This window comes from Lagopus leucura, unplaced genomic scaffold (genome assembly GCF_019238085.1).
Source record: "Lagopus leucura isolate 7727_CA_CO unplaced genomic scaffold, USGS_WTPT01 Super-Scaffold_774, whole genome shotgun sequence".
Lineage (NCBI taxonomy): Eukaryota > Metazoa > Chordata > Aves > Galliformes > Phasianidae > Lagopus > Lagopus leucura.
Genome location: NW_024962258.1, coordinates 737095 through 752664, shown reverse-complemented (window position 1 = coordinate 752664; position 15570 = coordinate 737095). Strand labels below are relative to the sequence as shown.

General features: G+C 36.6%; 1 protein-coding gene across 1 annotated transcript in view; it reads left to right on the top strand.

The window, feature by feature from the left end:
- The window catches only part of MAN2A1 (mannosidase alpha class 2A member 1), a 111277-nt gene that overhangs the window by 58820 nt on the left and 36887 nt on the right, over nt 1–15570 (top strand). Inside the window, exon 13 of the mRNA XM_042864935.1 lies at nt 15119–15284. Coding sequence (XP_042720869.1) covers nt 15119–15284 — 166 coding nt within the window. The remainder of the gene's footprint in view (nt 1–15118; nt 15285–15570) is intronic.

Below are 15570 nucleotides of genomic sequence, written 5' to 3'. Positions count from 1 at the left end.
TTTTGCAGGTTAGTTGCTTCTTCATGAATTCAGCTGACTATCCACTGCTTTCTCAACATTTTGTCATTCTGTATAATTAAAGCTGAGTTAATACGTACAATACATGATAAAAAATGCATGTACTAAAGTGAAAGCTTGTAGAAAGCCTCACTTGCATCATGTAAGTTGCTGCATTTTGTTAGAAGATGTCAGGAACAAATTTAACTGAAATGGAAATCTTGTTGGCATGAGTTGACAACAGTAAGAAAAGCTAGTCTCATAATGTCATGCAATTGATTGAAGCTTCAGCGACGACAGAACTTAGCTTCTTTCTGAGCTAAGAAGGTCACCATGGGTTGGAATAGTATTTTAATACTTTTGTCTGGCAACTTTAACTTTGGAGGATTGGGTTTTTTTAACCTCTTTTTCCCATGTTTCTACAGTCTAAATAGTTATAAAATGTATTTTCAGGGACAGAATGTTCTGACAGCATTTGACATTTTAATCAAATACATTTTAATTACACTATATATGTTCATGAGTTCTGAGGTAAGGTACATATACATGTATGTATTCCTATGTATCCCTAGTTAAATATTAAAACATTTGGTGGGAGGAGGAAGGACAGCCGAAACAAGGATATTTAAAATTATCAGTGGTGGAGTGGGAAATCTTTAAAGACAACAAGGAAGAATACAGTAGCATTTAAAATGAAGCCAAAAATATTTGTAGGAGTTTATATGCTGTTAATAAGTATTCTTCTTCCCCATGAGAAACAGTACCCTTTTCATTTTTAATTGGATGAAGTAGTGATAGCAGTACAATCAAACTTATGTTCTCATTATAACTTCTGTGTTGTTATCTGTGAGAAAGTAGGAAGGATGAATGGTCATTTAATGAAGCCTTAAGAGAGTTTTATTCTGTTAATAACTCTTAATTAAGCTTTTGTATTCTGAGCATAGTAGTACAAGCAGGCCAGAAACTAGGAAGTCGTTTGAGATCATATACGAGGTGTTATATTTTTAGTTTCTAAGGTAAGACTGCTTAAGCTTAATATAGCCTAATTATTTTTTTTTTAATATATTTAAGACCTAATCTCAGAGTTCAGCTATCTGATCAGTTTGCTAGATTTCAGGTGACCTGAAGTTACCATTAGCAGACTCTATATGTTATAAACTCAAGGTCATTTTGACTCAACAAATGTTTAGATTTTTATGAACACCAGCCTGGTGCAAAAGCAGAGAGGAACTTAGCTGACACAGGGTGACTCAGACATCACTCAGAGTTGTGAAACATCAGTTGACATCAACATGAGATAAATGTCCAGGTAAAAATACCTAGAAATTTTGAAATAGATAAAATAAAAAGCAGGTAAAATCACTGGGCTTCGTAGGTGGAATATAGATGTGCAGCAGCCTTTGTGACCAAAAAGGGCAAGTTCTTCATTGACAGTCAGATAGGAGAGGGGATGAAAGGTGTGGAAGAGTTAACATCACCTGAATTCTCACTCCTTTAATGTTACAAGAGTTTTTTAGAGATTTCAATTTTTATTGTATTGAGTATTCTACTGTTTATGTGGATTATACATAGGCTTTTTGGAACTGGCACCTGAAGGAGCACTGTCATTTTGTTAGAAGTTTTATTTGGGAGCTCTGAAGCAAAACAAGCTAAGGGATGAGGGTCTGCTTTGATGTAAGGCATGTATCTTAAAAACTGAGAACTATGGTTCATTTCTGAATTGTTGAAAAAATTTATTATTTATTGAGAAGAAAAAGGCAGCTTTTATTTGCAGTTATTTACACTCAGAAGCTCTTTGTGGAATTGATCTTTATTTTTCAAAACTCAGTTTTGACTGTCATGTCTCTGAGTTCATGCTCAAGAAATCATATTTCAAACATTTAAACATTATTTTTTCATTGCATTTCAGTTTCTTACTTTTGATGCACCAACAAGTAATCTTGTTTACTGTCTCTTGAAATTGCATTTGCAAAGTTAGACCAGAAAACCAGATGATACACTTTCCAGTATTTTATCTTTGTAGCTTCTCAAAACTGTTCTAGTATTTTCAGCGTGATGTATAGCATTTCAACAATTTTTGTTTGGGATGTAGTGGTAGTGTGAAGTTATCTTTATCAGATAATTGTATTTGATGCTTAAGTTCCTTTAATAATTAACATTAAATATTAAAAAGAAAAATTCTGCAATTAGATGTTAAATAATTTTCTGAATTCCATGGAAAACACTGTAAAGAATGCACAGTATGAGAGACATAACAATAGGCTAAAAACAAAAAGAATAGCTTAAAAAATGAAACTGCAACAACAACAAAACAAACAAACAAAAAACAACAAAAGCAAATAACCAGTGATCACTATAAAGGAATATGCTAGTAAAGAACTGAATACTAGTGAAAAACTTGGATTGTTAGAGGGGTTTTGGAAGCAGAAGCCATTCTTTTCCAGATTGTTCTAATACTTGTGTGCTATTTCTCTATTTCTTTTTTTTTCTTCCCCCAGGCTCTGGCCCCTTCAGCCTTTTTATTGGAGTTACTTTGAGGCAGTACTATAGTTAGTCCAAGTCTGTCAAGGCACAGTCTGAAGTGATATGCCATAATTAAGTCTTTCTGTTCTTCTGAATCAGACTTTTTTTCCCTTTTAAATGCAGATTTATAAAGCCTACACTACAAGAAGAACAAGGAAAGGATTTTAGTGAAGGCACTTCCTGATCCTGAAAAAGTCAGGGGGCTTCAAGCCCATCTTGGACTTCAGACCTCACAACTTTGTGGTAAAAGAAAAATTTAAAATAGTGCCTTTGGACTTGATCCTTTTATCCTTAATTGGAGAGTAGTGTTGTGCTCCAAATTAGGTAACGTGTGCCACTAGAATCCATCCAAGTCACAGGAAATACGTGTATCTGGTGTATGTAGTAGGTACACAGAATCTTACGAGTCATGTTTTAGGTTCATGTTGGTTTTCTGTGTGTTTATGTGTGTTCTCGAAGTTTATAGTTCTTACTGTGCTGTGGTCTGTGTTTATTTAAGTGCTGTTTACTTGAGGGTGTCCAATAGTTTCTTCTTTAGAAAGACACTCAAAGGTTGCATTCTCTGAAAGAGTAGGAGGATTAAATACTTGTAGCCTACTTAATTTTTTGCCTTTTGCATGAGCTGTGGGTATAATAAATATATCTGTATTGCAGGACAAACTGACAGGTGTGTGAGTTCTCTTACCTTGTTAATGGCTGTAGAAACAACTTTTTGTTTGTCAAAACGAAGGCGTTAATGGAGTATTCACAAATCAGGATAAGAATCTTGGAATCTTATATTAAGCACAGAATCACTGTTTTTAATTATTTGTATGTTAATCAGAACTGTCAGTCTTTAAGGCTTCTTCTGAGAAAATGTAATTTTAACAATTTTACATTAGCTCATTCACCACTGAATTATTGTGATATTACTTAATTTATGGATAGCATCTCTTCGTGTCACCAGTTTCATTCTGCATTGAAAAGTTGACTTACGAACTATGGTTTCTAATTTCACTTGTTATACCTTTTGAGAACAACTCAAATTCTATTGTATGTCTGAAATTTCAAGTTTCTACCAGTTCTTCTGCAAGATCGTATCATAAACATAAAACAGGTTTCATTTTACGAAGAGAAAAATCTGTTCGTATTATTTTCTTTATTGTAGATATCTAAGACATTCTCAAAGAGTTTCATTGGATTATGAGAATTATAGCTGAGATCTGAATTCATTTTTGTTGTACTTGTAACAGTATTGATAGTCTAAAATTCAGAACCTTAAATTTACAAGAAGCACAGATAGATGTGATATAGAACATATCACCATTACGAGGCATATCTTGTTAAGTAAGCTGATAAATATTTTTCGACTTTATATGGCCATAGATTCATTTAGGTTGAGTAAGTCCTCTAAAATCATCAAGTCCAACTGTTAAATTAATCTAACTGTGCCAAGTCTGCCACTAAACCATGTTCCCTAAGCACCATATCTATACGTCTTTGAAACGCCTTTTGAGATTCTCAACTATTCTTCTCAGTTATTACCCGGGGCAGCCTGTCCCAAGGCTTCACAACCATTTCAGTGAACATTTTTTTCTTTTCTCCAAACTAAACCTTTCCTGGTACATCTTGAAGTCATTCCTTGTTGATTCCTATTGTTAGTTGTTTGGGAGAAGAGATAGACCTTGCTACAATCTCCTTTCACGTAGTTGTAGAGCCTCCCCTTCTTTGGGTAAATAATCCACGTTCCCTCAGCTGTACTCGTAAGCTTGTTTACTAGATCCTTCACCGACTACAGTCAATGTAGAAGCTTTGAGAAGCTATCAGAATGAGAGAGGAACTTTTCTCTGGCAGTGTATGGTAAGACTGTTTGCTTAACTTATCAGACCACTCATACTTGTGTGTATTTGAGTTATATCTGTTGTTATCCAGCAGAAGAGGGTGGACGTGTTTGGTTGTTTGGTTGGTTTTTTTTCGTTTTCTTTTTTTTTTTTTCTTTTCTTTTTCTTTTGAGGGGGGGGGGAGTGAGGCCAAAACTAAGCAATAAATGAATTATTTTGATTAGATCATAAAATCACAAAATGCTTTCATTTATATCTATCATATGCTAATAAAATAGAATTTCAATAGAATATAAAATTTGAAGTCATACTGGGAACAATCTATACAAAATTAGAATTTAAAACTTTCTTAAACTGGAAACAGTTTAGTAATGAAACAGTTGAATAGAACAGATAAATGGAAGTACACGTCACATGGAAAAACCATGTAGATTAATCAACTAGCCATTATGGAAGCAGGAGGAGACTACGCATTAAAGAATATCACAGATTCAGAGAGCAGCATTTGTGTGGTGTCAAAGGCCATTTTGCTTTTGGGTAATTTATCTGGAAATGTTTTGTGTAAAATAAAGTAGAAATACTGTGTTACACTGTGGATGATGAAGGCTTCAGCAAAAATGGAGTATCTAGATTTTAAAAATGTGAAGAAGTGAATGTGTGGGAATGCTTAGCAGGAAAACGAACAATAATCTGAAGAAGCCATACAGAGTGTTTTATGACTATCATCTGTTAAGCTCCAACAGACTAATAATTGGAAACATGAGACTTTACTTTTAACAAACAAAGTTTGTTAGAAAGACATTCAGTTATACTATGATTGCAGCGGAAGAAAGGAAGAGGTGTTTGGTAGAAGTGATTAATTTGAAGTAATTGAATCATTAAATCTGTCACCAAAATGGGTGATAGACCCGCAGATCAGTATAGACAATTTTGGACATTTACTGGAGTAGTAGCTGCAGCATTTCTCACGTGTGGTTTTGCTGAATTCCTCTTTAAGAGGTCAGACTGAAGCAAACTCCAGACCAATGGTATCCTGGGCTCCATCAGAAGAGGGGTAGCCAGCAGGGACAGGGAGGTGATTGTCCCTCTTTACTCTGCCCTTGTGGGGACCCGTCTGAAGTACTGCATCCAGGTCAGGGACACCCAATATGGGAAAGATGTGGAGCTGCTGGAGAAAGTCCAGAGGAGGGCCATGAAGATAATTGGAGGGCTGGAGCATTTCCACTACAAAGACAGGCTGAGGGAGCTGGGTTTGTTCAGCCTGGAAAAGGGAAAGTTGAGAGGAGATCTCATTGCAGCCTTTCTAATACTGAAAAGGGGATTATAAAAAAAAAAGTGGAATCAGCTTTTTACTCAGGTAGATACTGATGATACAAAAGGAATTGTCTTAAGCTCAAAGAGGGAAGGTTTAGATTGGCTGTCAGGGGAAGTTATTTGCTGAGAGAGTGGTGAGGTGCTGGAACAGGCTGCCCAGAGAGGTAATGGATGCTCTGGAGGTGTTCAAGACCAGGTTGGATGGGGCACTGGGCAACCTGGTCTAGTATCAGATCTGGAGGTTGGTGGCCCTGCTGTGGCAGGGGGTTGGAACTTGATGATCCTTGGTATCCCTTCCAACCCAAGCCATTTAATGATTCAGGTTTTATTAATACATTTGTCTTTTTTCTCTTGAGGTTACTCTTCAGAGTTAGAAAACAGCATATTTTGCAGTAACCAGTACGCTATAATGTTATTAATCTGTTTTGTACAAACCATCTTTAATTAGATCAATCAGAATAACTAGAGAAATAGAGGTTTTGTTGAGAACTAGTTGTTCTAATGAGAAAGGCTCTACTTACAAGTGCTGTCCTTGATGTGTCTGCAAAATAATGCAAAATAAATCTACGTTAATACATAGTGAGTTGCCTGCTTAGAATAAATACTTTTCCTTCTGGCAGACTTCATTTTCACACTTGACAGATATATTTACTATGAAGGAAGAGTGTTTCTTTACTTCTCATGAAAGAGCTGCCTGAGTAATTGTAGGGGACAGATAAATTTCTGATCAGCTGAGTAATAACTACTAACATTATCAACAGTATTAGTTGCTTAGAAATGCCAGTGCATATTTCCTAATGCACTAGAAAATTCCGGGTTGTCACTTTACTGCTCCCCTCTTATATGTGATGCATATATACCATGCCTATGTGTCCATATCCAGTTGCATTTATAAAGGAAATATCCTAAATCTCTTAACATGAGACATGGTCTCTCACAGTATCCTTCTGTGGAAACTGGCTGCCCGTGGCTTGGACAGTTTTACCCTCCGTTGGATGAGGAACTGGCTGGAGGGCCGTGCTCAATGGGTGGTGGTCAATGGAGTGAAGTCTAGCTGGAGACCTGTTTCAAGTGGTGTCCCCCAGGGGTCGGTGCTGGGGTCCATCCCATTTAATATCTTCATTGACGACTTAGGTGAAGAGATGGAGTGTACCCTCAGTAAGTTTGCAGATGACACCAAGCTGGGAGGTGGTGTCGATCTGCCTGAAGGTAGGGAGGCCCTTCAGAGGGATTTAGACAGGCTGGACCGCTGTGCTGAGGTGAATGGGATGAGGTTCAACAAGGCCAAGTGTCGGGTCCTGCACTTTAGCCATAATAACCCCATGCAGCGCTACAGGCTTGGGGCAGAGTGTCTGGATGACTGTGAAGAGGAAAGGGACCTGGTGATGTTGGTTGGTGCTTGGCTGAACATGAGCCAACAGTGTGCCCAGGTGGCCAAGAGGGCCAACGGCATCCTGGCCTGCATTAGCAGTAGTGTGGCCAGCAGGAGCAGGGAGGAGATCATCCCCTGTACTCAGCACTGGTGAGGCCATACCTTGAGTACTATGTTCAGTTTTGGGCTCCTCACTACAAGAAAGACATTGAGGCCCTGGAACGTGTCCAGAGAAGGGCAACGAAACTGGTGAGGGGTCTGGAGCACAAGTCTTACGAGGAGAGGCTGAAGGAGCTGGGCTTGTTCAGTGTGGAGAAGAGGAGGCTCAGGGGAGACCTCATTGCACTCTACAACTTCCTGAAGGGAGGCTGTGATGTAAAAGGGTCTGGCCTCTTCTTCCAGGCTAATAGTAGGACCCGAGGAAACGGCCAGAAGTTGTACCAGAGGAGGTTTAGGTTGGACATTAGGAGAAACTTTTTCTCTCATAGGATGGTCAGGCCCTGGAATGGCTGCCCAGGGAGGTGGTAGAGTTGCCGTCCCTGGCAGTGTTCAAGAGGCGCCTGGATGAGGAGCTATGAGATGCGGTTTAGTGCTTGTACTAATAGGAATGGGAGGGTGGTTGGACCAGATGATCTTGCAGGTCGTTTTCCAACCTTGTGATTCTGTGATTCTGTAGTTAAGCTGAAACAGTTTGGCACAGAAATATTTTTTTTCCCTTCTGTGAAGAAAAAAGAAAAAAAAGTAAAATCAACATGGAAACAACTTTTTGATATTGTGTTATTCTGTATTTGAGTGTTACTGTTTTTTCTTTCTTTCCTGGATATAATTTAGGAAGAAAATTATTTTTTGATAGGTAACAAAATTTGGACAGATATCCAAGAATATCTCTGCAAAAATACCTTCAGTATTTTGTTGCAGACTTAAGAAGTTCAAAAGTCAAAATCATCTGATAAATTGATTTCTTTATGTTTTTATTCGGTTTGCCATTTAAAAGCAGATTATGACCCAAATGGTATTTATGGTAGTTTAAGATATATATGTAGAGAGAGGCTTATAGTTCATTGCTTTTGTTATGTAAATTCGAAAAAGTGTGTTTTTCAAGAATCTGCATTTCAGATTCGTATTGCAGATGGGGAAAAGATTTTCAATAATACAGAGTGAAATTTTTTTTGAAACAAAACACGAGTCAGATGTAAATGACTTCTGAAACTGGACTGGACTCATGATTTTTCATATATGAGATTTTGAGTTATTTCCTCTGAAACTGTTAGCTCACCTTCTTATTAAATAAGTTTTGATTGGAACTAAAAGATATCTTGAAATACTGTAAAATATTTAGTACTTTTAAAGCTCAGTTTAGAAATTGACGGAGTTGTAGGAAAAAAACACTGATCTTTTTGAAATAATTATTTTTCTTCCTTCATTACTTTATAGCAGAAATGCATGCAAACTTGAGTGGCTCTGGAAAAACAGTGATGAAGTAACCCGTAACCCAAAAAGTCACTTCAGTTATACTTTTGACTAGGGAGATCTTGACTCTCATGTAAAAGACAGTAAGAATTGTGAGCACAACCAAGTGTTCACAATTCTCAATATGAGTTTGTTTTTTTTCATTTATGTCCAGTGTTTTGTGTAGATACTCAGTGATCCATAGTTCTTAAACAGGAGTATGCTTATTTTTTTTTTCAAAGCTTTTTTCCATGTTTTTTTTAAAACAAAGAGAAAGCTTTTTTTTTTTTTTTTTTTTTTTTTTTTTTTGCATAATGTAAGAATCTTTTTTGGTTTCAGGCTTTTTTTAGTTTCATCCTATGTTAAAAATCACAGGATTACATGTTTTCTTGGGCTTCTGTGCAAGAATCGTGGAAGCCTTTTTTTAAGGAGAAGTCATACACTTTTGCAGTGCACAGACTTTTAAGTAGATGAGCTTGACCACTGTCACCAGAGAAGTGGACTGTGTGATGTCTTTTCTCTGTGATGCTTTTTTTTTTTTTTTTTTTTTTTTTTTTGTATATGCATATATATTTTTTTAAAGTTTTTAGCTTCCAACAAAGTCACACAGTTCAGAATTATTTCATGGTGTTTTTGGCAGCTACCATGGCAGATGGTGCCTTGCAGAATTTCAATGCTGATTCCCAGTTCATTTCTCCCTTATGGCCTTAACAGTGTTCACTCTAGAAAGTGTTACTTGATTAACTCACTTACCTTAAACTAATCCATATTTTACAATATAGACCAGTTTTGTTTCTCATCTGGCCTACTGTTCGCTGTCTGGACAGTTTTCATTGTTTTACCATTCCATTGAGCTGACTTTCTTGAGTGAATTCCAGCTTCATTTCAAATTATGAAATCTCTGCACATCAAGGGCCATTCAGTGGCCAACATCTTGAGATACTTTTCTAGTTGAATTCTGGTCTCTAACCACCACTTCTTCTAATGATTTTTTTTGGACTTAAACATATATAGAAATGATTCAGTCCATTTTTAGGACTTCAGACATTTTAATGTGGCTTCATAATTTTCACCCCACACCCTCCAGCTTTGACTTTCAAGCTTAACATAGCTGACATGTTTCTGTTTCTTACTCTTATTCTTATTCTTATTTTTCTTATTCTTATTTTCTTATTCTTATTCTGTTCTTATTCATTTTTCAGTGCAAGACTAGTTATATAGTCTATTTGCCTTCTTAATGGCTTTTAAATACAGTAAATTTTTGGTTAAAAAAAAAAATAAATGCTGTTCCGGACTTTTTGAAGACTGATTAAAGTTGTTAAGAAATCTAAATCTACATTTTCTGCATTTTACCTGTAGATATAGCTAAACTCCTTCACGTATATTCTTGATAATTTATTTAAGTATGTGAAAAAAGAATTGGAGTTGGCTATGATTGTGAAAATATTTCACAGCAAATGGGAAATTTTAAATATTTTGTACAGAATAAACTGTTCAAAATTTTCTTTGAAACTTGAATGTACATGTTTAGGAGAAGAGTTTATTATTGCCATATGGTATGTTAACTAGGAAAAATCATCATGCATATAAGAATAAAAGGTATTCGCTCTGGATTTCAGAGACCCAGGTAAATATAGGATCAAAAAAATTCATGGTGTTTCTTTCAAAAAATGTCTTATAGGCAGGTGGCAGAATTTGCTTTTTGGAAATTACAAATATTTCTACATCAGAGATTTATTCCATTAAGGATTCAGAGCTCAGGTTTCCATCTGTTTTTCATTTTTGAGAATGAGTAAACTGAGAGCAGTTTACTCCACTGCTGTTCTTGATGCGCAGATGGAGTATATGGTCTCTCTGTGAAACAATTGGCCATGGTTAGATTTGTTAAAAATTGCATGATTTAATTTTACTTCAGTACAGTTTATCCTAAAATAACTTCAGAATTCATTTATTTCTGGAATAAATGAATGAAATGCTGATTATCACTTTAGCTTGTGTTTCTTGAAGTAAATTTTTTTTTTCTGAATTTTTTAGTAGGCATTAAAAGTACTGTATAATCGTACAATGTCCTGGGTTGAAAAGGGCCACAATGATCACCTGGTTTCAACCCCTCTGCTATGTGCAGGGTCGCCAACCACCAGGCCAGGCTGCCCAGAGCCACATCCAGCCTGGCCTTGAATGCCTCCAGGGATGGGGCATCCACAGCCTCCATGGGCAACCTTTTCCAGTGTGTCACCCCAACCTCTTTCCCCACAAGTGAAAATCTTGCTTCTAATATCTAATCTAAATTTCCCCTGTCTCATTCCCATTCCCCCTTGTCCTGTCACTGTCCACCCTCGTAAACAGCTGCTCCCCTTCCTGTTTATAAGCTCCCTTCAGGTACTGGAAGGCCACAATGAGGTCTCCCCAGAGCCTTCTCTTCTCCAAGCTGAACAAGCCCAGCTCCCTCAACCTTTCCTTAGGAGAGGTGCTCCAGCCCTCTGATCATCTTAGTGGCCTCCTCTGGACCTGTTCCAAGAGCTCCACGTCCTTCCTGTACTGGGGGCCCCAGGCCTGGACGCAGTGCTGCAGATGGGGCCTCACAAGAGCTGAGTAGAGGGGGACAATCACCTCCCTCTCCCTGCTGGCCACCCCTTTTTTAATGCAGCCCAGAACACAGTTGGCCTTCTGGGCTGCAAGCACACACTGCTGGCTCATGTCCAGCTTCTCATCCACCAGGACCCCAAGTCCTTCTCTGCAGGGCTGCTATCAAGGAGATCTTCCCCAAGTCTGTGTAAACACCTGGGATTGCCCTGACCAAGTGCAGCACATTGCACTTGGCCTTATTGAACCTCATAAGGTTTTCATGGGCCCACTTCTCCAGCCTGTCCAAGTTCCTCTGGATGCTTCCCTTCCTTCCAGTGTATTGACTGCACCACTCAGCTTGGTGTCATCTGCAAACTTGCTGAGGGTGCACTCGATGCCATCGTCTGTCATTGATGAAGGTGCTGAAGAGCACTGGTCCCAAGACCAACCCCTGAAGGACACTGCTTGTGACCGGCCTCCACCCTGACACAGAACCATTGATCCCAACCCTTTGTCTGTGACCAGCCAACCAATTTTTAATCCATTGAACAGTCCATCTTTCAAATCCGTACCTTTCCAATTTAGAGAGCAGGATGTGGTGAGGGACCATGTCAAAGGCCTTGCAGAAATCCAGGTAGATGACATCCATCACCCTTCCCCTGTCCACTGATGCCATCACTCCATCATAGAACACCACCAGATTGGTCAGGCAAGATCTGTGCCTGGTGAAGCCAGAAGATCTCTTTCTCAGTCTCCAGCCTTTATTTTGACAAAAGATATGAGGTTTGTTAGTTTTCTCAGTGCTGTTTCCAAGGAGCAGTAGCCTGAATAATAGTTTGCTGCTTTGGAACTTCTCATTCTGGTCTTCAGATCTGGAGTAGAAGACCTTTAGGTACTGTCACATTGTTTCTCTTAACATATTAAACAGTTATAGGCTGCATTTGTGGATGACGCTCTCTGTAGTGGCACAGCTTAGCTGAAATGTAGCTTTTTTTGTTTCATATAGAATTTAAAATAGTTGCAGTGGATTGTTATTTAATAACAAACCTTGGATAGTACCTCGGAAATATCACAAATTGTATTTGTCACTGCTTTTACATATACACAATGTTTATCATCTTATTGGGTATAAATACTTCTGTGTTATTGGAAAAAAAAATTGTCTTGACAAGATTCCTATATTTCTGCTTCTGAAAGTCTGTCCTACCACTAGTACCTTTTATGGCTGCGTCACTTTACAAGAACATAATACACTTAAAATACATTGATTCAAGAGGGTGTAAAACACAAGAACTTGACCCAAGAGGCTTTTTATCCAAATATCTAACAGTACATGTAGTCAGATGAAATATGTTGATTATATGCCAGTTGTTAAGATATGGGAAATTGCTGGGAATGTTTTCACATAAAATTCCTATTTATATAGTGGGTAATTTGCATTTAATGCAGTCATGTAGTATTGTAAATGAAAATGAATTGTAAATTTAGGTTAGAATTTTACTTACAAGATTTCCCATGTGTAGAAAAAGTATTTCTATTACGTTCTGATAGATGAGAATGATGGTATACTCTGAGCTTTGGTGCTGCATGTCTTAGATTTGTATTATTCCTGACAATTTTTATGTTCTTCCATCACAGTATGTGAAAAGTACTTAAAAAAGAAATCTTTCACTAATCTTTTTGGGTTTTTTTTTTTTTTTTTTTTTTTTTTTTTTTTAAATCTTTTTTGATCTTCTTACTTCTAGGACATTTAAACTTGAGAATAGTTTTGTTTTAGATGGCTTTTAATTTCACAACCATTATAAAAAAAATTATGTTAAAGTTTAAAATCTTCAGTGAAACGAGTGTATTAATAACCTACCCAGTTCTAGAGAAGGCTGTCAGAAAGTCATGCAGAAGTTGTTAAGGACTTCAAAAGCTCACCTAGAATAATATTAACTCTTGTCTCGTTTACTAGGAGTCCTCAACATAAAATTGTCCCAGTGTGCTTTTTGTGTTAGTTGGCAGCTTACCATGGCTAGATACAAGGAAAACAATTGATTTGGACAGCAGTCATAGTTCAGTAATTCAGTACATTCAGTAATTCAGTACATTCAGTACAGGAAGCTTCAAGTTAGGAGTTAAACAGATTTTTTTTCCTTTTAATGTGGGAAGCTATTTATGCAAGGTTATTTGAAGCATCTTAGTACCAAAAAATCTATTATAGCCTCAGATTTTTGTTTATTCAACAACTGAGAAGTTGAAGTTGAGCTTTCCCTCTGGTTATGAAGTAATAGGGTGGTATTGTTGAACAGTGAGATTGAAAAGAAGAGACAGATTTTGATGCAAATGAAAGGAGGGAGCCAGTGCAAAGTGGGAAGAGGTAGCCAGGTCACTGTTCTTAAGGATTTTCAGTATCAGTGGAGCAGAACTGCATTTGTTAAGATTAGAGTAATATTGTAATAAATCAAAATGAAAGCACAGCGTGGAAGGAGAGTGGACGAGGTTCCTTGTGCACCTGTATAACATCTGTAGTTTAATTGTGGATTAAATTTTGGTGAAGATTGTACTTATAAGTACTTTCTCTCAAAATGAGGAGTTAAAATTTGTGCTTCCTCATTAACTATTAACGGTTTGCTGCTGTCTCTCAGTCCGAAATCTTGCTATTTCAATATATCCAATGTATAACCTCAGTATTTCTCTGTCCACTGCCTGCCCAGCTTTGCTGAAATTACATCAAACCTGCCAGCAGACCTCTCTTTCCTGTGGTGTTTGTGTAGAGATCCACCTCAGCTCACTTAGGTGGGGAAGGAAATGGTTTAAAGGGTTTAGCTATGTATAAGTAACTTGTTCCTTGGATGTTAAAGTTTGAAGATGATAATTGAATTTGAAGTTAAGATACGAGAGAATGATAGAATGAGAGAGAATGATGGAAGAGAAGATATGAGAAAAGAAAGAAAACCATTCAGAAAATCCTGAGAAATTTGTATATAAAATGGCAGAGAGAATAGGGAGAGTCTACTTCAGAAGTTCTGAAGGAAGGATTTCATAATTATGACAGAAATATTGTGGAATCCAACAAAAGATAAGATTTCATGAAGAAGTAAAGTTTGTTTTACAGTGGAAACATTAAGAAGGTTGTTGGTTCTCACATGTATTGAAGAAGCAATTATAAATTTTGGCAAGAACATTTTTTTATTGTCAGAGACAATGAACAGAAATGAACAGATAGAAACATCAGGGAAAAATTGTACATTGCATGCTCTTGGAGGTTACTAATGAGAAGATGAGAAATGCAGTGATAGTTTTACAAATGTGTGAGGTACAAATGTTCTGGTACCATTTTATTTTTCGGTTTTTATCTGAAACGATAAGGAAAAAAAAAAGCTTTACAATTGCTCTTTTCAGCTTCAAGTTAAATTATTTTGGTTAATAACCTAAGCGGTGTGCCAAAATGCAAGAGCAAGCCTAAGATTACATACAAATAATTTGTTCAGTACTCACCTAACAAGATTTTGTAGAATTATACAGTGACTTAGGTTGGAAGGGACCTTAAAGATCATCTAGTTCCAACCCAGGGCAGGTTTGGGGTTTGGCACTTATTCAGTGTATAAGCACTCAGTTTTCATAGAGAATTCTGGTAAATTATAATTTAAATAATTATGAACTTTCTTTTATACCAAAGATAAACTAGATTCCTTGAAGAATTTGAATCAGATATATTCATGTTTAAGGGTAGTTAAGATTGTAACAGCTCAGCCTGAAAAATCCACTTGAAATAACCTATATGTTAATATTTACAGCTATTTATATAAAGAATCTAGTAGTTAAGATGTGAAAGTCATCTATTTTGATTGTACAGTGTTTTCAAAACTGTTTTTGTATCCGGAAAATAAGAGCTTTAAGGAAGGAACCTTCCAAGAATTGATGTTAAATATCCATTGTTTCCTGGTTGTTTGGCATATTTATTTGTTGTGATATGTACCTGTTGTTCTAACATTGTTTTGAACCTCTGTATGTAAAATTCATGTGTAGTAGTATTAAACCTGAAGGAGGAGGCTTCTTTGCCAAATATAATTTGACAAATCTATTTTTTCAGGTATCTTTTGATATATAATCCTACTGAACAAGAGAGGTTCTCAGTGGTTTCGGTCATCGTGAGTTCACCCAGAGTTAAATTATTATCTCCTTTGGGAAAACCTGTTACTGTCCAGATTAGTGCTGTTTGGGATGGAGCAACTACAGTATCACATGAAGCCTATCAGGTATGCTGCTTTAAGTGAAAAAAAAAGGAAAAAAAAAAAAAAAAAAATATATATATATAATATATATGTATATATATATTATCTACAGATACTGTAGATCCACAGTAAAATGAAGTGAAACATTAATGTAAATAGATGTAGTAATGTGAACTTTAAGTATTGTTATTGTGTATTTCTCCCTTCTGTAGGTAGTGACATTAATTTTGTCATTCTAAGGAAAAAAAATTTTTAACATTAAATTAAAATCTTTGTTAAGCTGATAAATTATTGAACTTCTACTTACTCT